The sequence below is a fragment of the Enhydra lutris genome, unplaced genomic scaffold, assembly GCF_002288905.1.
Source record: "Enhydra lutris kenyoni isolate GAN:26980312 unplaced genomic scaffold, ASM228890v2 scaffoldscaffold865, whole genome shotgun sequence".
NCBI lineage: Eukaryota > Metazoa > Chordata > Mammalia > Carnivora > Mustelidae > Enhydra > Enhydra lutris.
Window position 1 is genome coordinate 2,510 of NW_019154949.1, and position 6,476 is coordinate 8,985.

At 39.3% G+C, this 6,476-nt stretch overlaps 1 protein-coding gene across 1 annotated transcript in view; it reads right to left on the reverse strand.

The window, feature by feature from the left end:
- LOC111140403 (cationic trypsin-like) overlaps positions 1-3,370 on the reverse strand; it is a 4,806-nt gene extending 1,436 nt beyond the window's left edge. The window contains exons 1-3 of the mRNA XM_022492666.1: positions 3,331-3,370; positions 931-1,090; positions 1-160 (exon numbers count right to left, since the gene is read on the reverse strand). The exon at positions 1-160 is cut by the window's left edge and continues 94 nt beyond it. Of these exons, the coding sequence (XP_022348374.1) occupies positions 1-160; positions 931-1,090; positions 3,331-3,370 (360 nt within the window). The remainder of the gene's footprint in view (positions 161-930; positions 1,091-3,330) is intronic.
- Positions 3,371-6,476: the final 3,106 nt, after the last annotated feature.

Below are 6,476 nucleotides of genomic sequence, written 5' to 3' on the forward strand. Positions count from 1 at the left end.
GTTGAGGGTGGCGGGAGAGCTCAGTTTAATCAGCATGATGTCATTATCAAAGTTTTGTTCATTGTATCTGGGATGGGGGATGACCTTGGCTGAATTGATGAACTGCTCATCACCCTCAACAACTGCGATGTTGTGTTCTCCCAGATGCACCTGGATTTGGCTGGATTAAAGGACATAAATTCCTTAAGGACAACTGGAGCTTTTCCCCTTTCCCAGTTCACTCCAGTCATGAACATCAGCATGCATGCCATACCCTGCAAGCATTTCCACACATAGAAAACTGTGCATTAAGGCAGCTCTACCCGACATGGTGCAGGTGACGGTAACTCTTACATAGGTGTCCCCACCACTACAGACTCACAGGCCCACCATCTTGTTAGAAAGTTAGATATGTTTAGTTCCCAAGACTAAGTGATGCCAGTAATATGATGGCAGGTGAAACAGGAATTCGGAGGTGACTACGCAGCCCCTGCTACTCCTCCACTGGTCGAGATTATGTATTATTCTGAGAAGATGCAGCAGGAATCAGAGATACGACAGAAATTTGTTTATTTTCAACGTTGTACTGGAAGTTTCATGTGAATTATTACCTCCATGTGCCTTATTAGTCCCCTGGTTGAACCGTAATGATTAAGAGTATTTATGGATTCATGCTCTTAAGCTAGTTCTAAGTATTCTTCATCACTCACTAGTTCCCCCCAACCCATGTCTTTGGTACCATCATTGGAAGGACATCGGGGAACTCTAAGTTTACCTTTACATGTAAAATTCCCTAGATGCATTATTCAGTACCTGGGAGGAATGATTAGCCTCCTAGATCTGAATGCCTGACCCTCAAGCATAACTGTGTAGTTTGCCCTGCGTGTTCTTTGGCATTGCTCGGGCATGAGTTGATCTGAGAGAACAGAGGGGTGAGGACTGGTTACTTACGGCTTGTAGCAGTGAGCTGCGGACACCACCCACTGGGAATTGATAAGGGAGCCACCACAGAAGACGTAGCCCAAGTTCAGGAACACCTGGTAGGGAACAGAATTCTTCTGACAGGTGTAGCCCCCAACGATCTTGTCATCATCATCAATGGGGAAAGCAACTGACAAGGAAAAGTGGAAACTTTTAAAATCAGTTAAACAGATCAGATCTATCTTGTAGTTTCCACTTACCACTAAGTTTTTGCAGATTAGCCAGAAAAGAGAAGATGTTTTTCTGTCACACATAATCAGGAAATGGTGATAGTATAATTGTTACATGATATTTTTTCAAAATCTCATTATTCTATTTTAAAAACATACCCAACTTATACTATTATAAGTATCTAATTTTTAAATTTATGCTTTAAATTTGATAAACATACTGTTTTTTTAAATGTATATACTGCACCCTTACACACACAAAAACACACCTGGATCAGAGACTCGTTATGTAATAAATGCCCTGAACATTACTATCTAAGGGTATAAAGAATACTTTTCAAACAAAACTTTGCTCAGCAGTCACACAAATAGGTTCAATAAAGTTTGCAGTAACCATGCTTAAGTTTATTTATGATAGTTGGTATAGGGTAGATAATCCCATGACATAATAAAAAGGAACCTTTTAGAAGCCACCTAAGAATGTTCCAGCCTAGAAGGAATTGGGAGTTTTGTACTCTTGTTTCCCCAGTTTCTCTTTTGGTTCTTGCCTCAAATTTTCATGACATGATTTAACAGAATATTATATTGTTTCCTTTCCAACATTTCCCCTTATTTCCATTTTCTTTCCAACATTTTAAAGTTTATTCAGCATTCTAAAGTCTGCCCACTGAATTATTAAGATTTGTATGGCTCCCAAAGTCAATGATTGTATTATACATACCCTATTGTTCAAGTATTTTAAAGTAATTTTGGGAAAGATATTTCCACATGTATAGACTAATGTATTGAATTTATACTCATGCAATTCAGGAAAGTTTCACTGTACGATTTATATAAAATTTAGTAGTATGAAAAGCCAGAAATAGACATTTTTCTTTCTTCTGATGATTAAATGATATGTTATTTTTCACCAGAGAGATTTCATTAGTGAGGATGTTGTAAAACCCAGCCCCTAGCTTTTATTCATGAGAAATGAAGTACCTTCACTTGTCAAGATCCCTGTGAAGATGTCTGTTGGTGTAGAGGAGACTCTGGCTTTGACCTTCATAGCCTTTTCAATGAGCCCAAGACTAGTCACTAGTCCCAATTTTATCTCCCAATNTTCAATGAGCCCAAGACTAGTCACTAGTCCCAATTTTATCTCCCAATGATCAACTTCAAATGCTTAGAAAGGTCAAAACAACATTTCCTTAATGTGGAACTATCCTTTCCTCTTCTCTCTTTCTCCATAGATTTTACCTTGAAGTTCAGGGCAATTTCTGTCTCTTTATACTTTCTGCGCTAAGTACTCTTGCTCACTATCATCTTTCCCCCACAAGGGAGATTGAATTATGTGTAAACTTTTGTAGAACTGTAGTCCCTCCCCTTATGCTGGTATGATTAACCTTGGTTAACCAGAGTCCGGAAGCAGATGATCCATTTTCTGATGTATCTTCTGAAGGTCATTACTAACCTAACACTCTATCACAATTCCTGCATCATTTACCCCACTTCATCTGGACAGGTAGGCATTTTATCATCTCACATCATCACGAGAAAGATGAGTACTAATATGTACTGTATGGTCACTAATATAACACAATAATTTAAAAAAAGGTGAGTACAGTACAATAAGATATTTTGAGAGAGACAGAAAAACATTGTCACACATCTTTTATTATAGTACATTGTTATAATTGTTCTAAACTATTATTAGTTTTGTTGTTAATCCCTTACTGTGCCCAGTTTGTAAATTAACTTTTAACATAGGTATGTATATGTGGTGAAAAAAACATAGTATATATAGAGTTCAGTACTATTTGTGGCTTAAGCCATCTACTGGGAGTGGATGTAGGTACCACAGAAAATAAGGGACTACTAGGGGCACCTGGGTGGCTCAGGGGGTTGAGCCTCTGCCTTTGGCTCAGGTCATGATCCCAGGGTCCTGGGATCGAGTCCCACATCAGGCTCTCTGCTTGGCAGGGAGCCTGCTTCCTCCTCTCTCTCTGTCTGCCTCTCTGCCTACTTGTGATTTCTGTCTGTCAAATAAATAAATAATCTTAAAAAAAAATAAGGGACTACTATATACACTGTCATTTCAATATTTTAAGCTTCTTGAGTACAGAGTTTCTATTCCACATTCATTGTTGTCTTTCAGAGTACAAACTGCAAACAAAAATATCAGGGACACACACAGAATCATTTATTATTATAGACTCACCAGCGGCTCCCAGCAGGGCAAGGAAGATGAAGGTCTTCATGGCTCCTTCCTAGAACTGGACTGGGGAGTGTGAGGAACGTCTCTCATCCACAGCTATTTATACCTCCTGGTCTGACATCGACACGCATGGCCATGGGTGCCAGAAAACTGATTTTATTGGAAATTCAGTGATCCAAATTTAGAATTGAATTCTGTGAAAAACTGAAGATAATTCAGTATCAGATTTAAACATTAGCTTTTGTCTACTTTTCCAAAAGGTTATGGGAATGGAAGTAATAAACCCACCTGGTATGATTTGTTCCCCATAACAGAGAAATAAGTTGGAGTAAGTTCACAGAAGGGGGCTACGGGTGTCCTGTATACCAGACAAAATTGTTAGGTACTTGGTTGTCTCAATTGTGAACTTTTATCTTGAGGACCAACTTGAACACGCTTCCCTTAATGCTTCATTAATATTGGCTCTTTCACAATTATATAATTTTTCTGTGGTATCTCTGGTCTTGGCTATCCATGTTAACTTTTCATTATTAATAGGGACTGTTGGAGGCCACGGCACGGTTGGAGTTGTGGATCAAACCAGGCCCTGACTTGTGTCTCCTTTAAAGTCCAGATGCCTTGATAAGGGGTTAAGGACAGGAAAGTTGAGTAACACCAAGGAAAGGTCTGTGCTACGTGTTGTGCGTTCACCTACGTGACTTCCCACACGCTCTCCCTACAGAAGGGAACAATGTAGTCAGGGTCATGATTTCTTAGTTGGTCCTTGTTGTTCCTGTACTTCCCATAACCCACTCCCTGGTTGATTGCCTTGCATCAATAGTAGCTATTGGCATTGTCCGGGACTACCTGGCATCACGAGATTTGTTTGTAGTTAATGTAAACTTGTTATAGGAACTTGCGGTTATCTGACTAGATACTGATGTATTACTGCTCCTATTGTGGTCTGCCTTAAAAATGCTTGTAAGATGTGGAATAAAATTGGCACTGTTGGACATCCTCCTCAGTGCTCCTCCTGCCCCCATCTCTTTGTCTCTTAATTTCTTTTCACCATCCTCTTACTCTCACATTCTTGGTTGATTTGTCCCGCCAGCCATGACAAGGGACACTTTGTTTCCTTGAGAAAAAAAAATTGTTCTGAATTGAAGCTATGATCGGTCTAGACAGAAGAGTGAAAGAATCACTTACATTTATTAGAACTTATTGTATATTTTACATATATAAGACATTGCATATATTAATTTAGTAATTCTCATTACAACCCTAGAAGATACCTATCACTATCCCCACCTTACATGTGGGAAAACTGAGGCACACAAAATTGCAAGGACTTGACCAAAACCACATAGCAAGTATACAGTGGGGTCAGGATTCCAACCCAGGAAATCTAGCTTCAGAATCTTCTTTTTAACTCCTGTACAGCACTTCTTCATTAAGTTTGCCACATTCATCTGGACAGCATGATAATGCAGAAATCTTGGCCAATGATAACAGAATTCAAATTTATGGAGTGCTTCTTATGTGTCAGGCATTGTGAATGGGATTTATATACATCAATTCTTTCAATCCTTACCAACTGCTTTATAAGTGTTCTAATTTTTACCGTTTTATAGATGGGGAGGATGAAGCTTAGAGAAATTATGTGTTTTGCTCAAAGTTTTATACACTTTAGTGATCAACACAACATTCAAATTCAAGCAGTCTCATTTCTGAGGCCATGGCCTTCAGCATGATGCCATAAACATACTTTTGGAGAACAATCGGAACTTGACCAAATTAAAGGATGCCTCTAGTGAGCAGATAGAATTCTTAGAAAAATCTAAGAAATGTGTTCCTGGAGCAGGAGTTGTCATAATTAATGAGGCATGGCAGAAACTTCCAGAATAAATGAATCTCAGGAAGAACTAACCTCTAGCTGCATAGAACCAGATTCTCCTCCTACACATCATAATGACCTACCAGGATGTTACATCTGTTTTAGCAAATCCTCCCTCCTGAGTAGTTTGTTTCTTTTACATTTGAAATATTGCTGATAAAAAGATGACTAACTAGAAAACAGGATTGCCATTTGGGACCAGGTAAGTCTATGTTGTGGGGAACTGCCCTGCACTCTATAGGATATTTATCAGCATCTCTTGCCTTAGTTACAAGTACCACTAGCCCCTCCTCCCAGTTGTGATAACCAAAATATCTCCAGACACTGGTAAATGTTCCCTCAGGATCAAAATCATCCCCAGCTGGGAACAACTGATCTAAGGAGAAAAGATGGGCAAAGCAACTCCTAAGGCCATAGTCATGGGAACGTGCCTCAGATGTTAGGACAAGATAGGCTCTCATTAACTACTAAATGAATGGCACATAAGGCAGGGAGTCACCCTTTTCTTATCCCAAATATCTCAGAAATCCTGATATATCTGCTGACATTTTTCCTCCCCTCTCTTTGACATGGCCTTTCTTTGTTGTCCCATCCTCCCTCTGTGACTGTGCCCCCCAGACATCACTTGCCATCTCCCTGCTTCTATATTTTTAAATTTAATTTTATTTTTTCATTGTTCCAAAATTCATTGTTTGTGCACCACACCCAGTGCTCCATGCAATACATGCCCTCCTTGATACCCACCACCAGACTCACCCAACCCTCACCCTCCTCCCCTCCAAAACTCTGTTTGTTTCTCAGAGTCCACAGTCTCTCATGGTTTGTCTCCCCTCTGATTTCTGCCAACTCACTTCTCCTCTCTAACTCCCAATATCTTCTGTGTTATTCTTTATGCTCCACAAATAAGTGAAACCATATGATTATTGACTCTCTCTGCTTGACTTATTTCACTCAGCATAAACTCTTCCAGTTCCATCCATGTTGATACAAAGGTTGGGGATTCATCTTTTCTGATGGAGGCATAATATTCCATTGTATATATGGACAATATCTTCTTTATCCATTCATCTGTTGAAGGGCATCTTGGTTCTTTCCATAGTTTGGTGACTGTGGCCATTGCTGCTATGAACATTGGGGTACAGGTGGCCCTTCTTTTCACTACATCTGTATCTTTTTTTTATTATTATTATTTTTTTTTAATTTTATTTTTTTAAACATATAATATCTTTTTATCCCCAGGGGTACAGGTCTGTGAATCGCCAGGTTTACACACTTC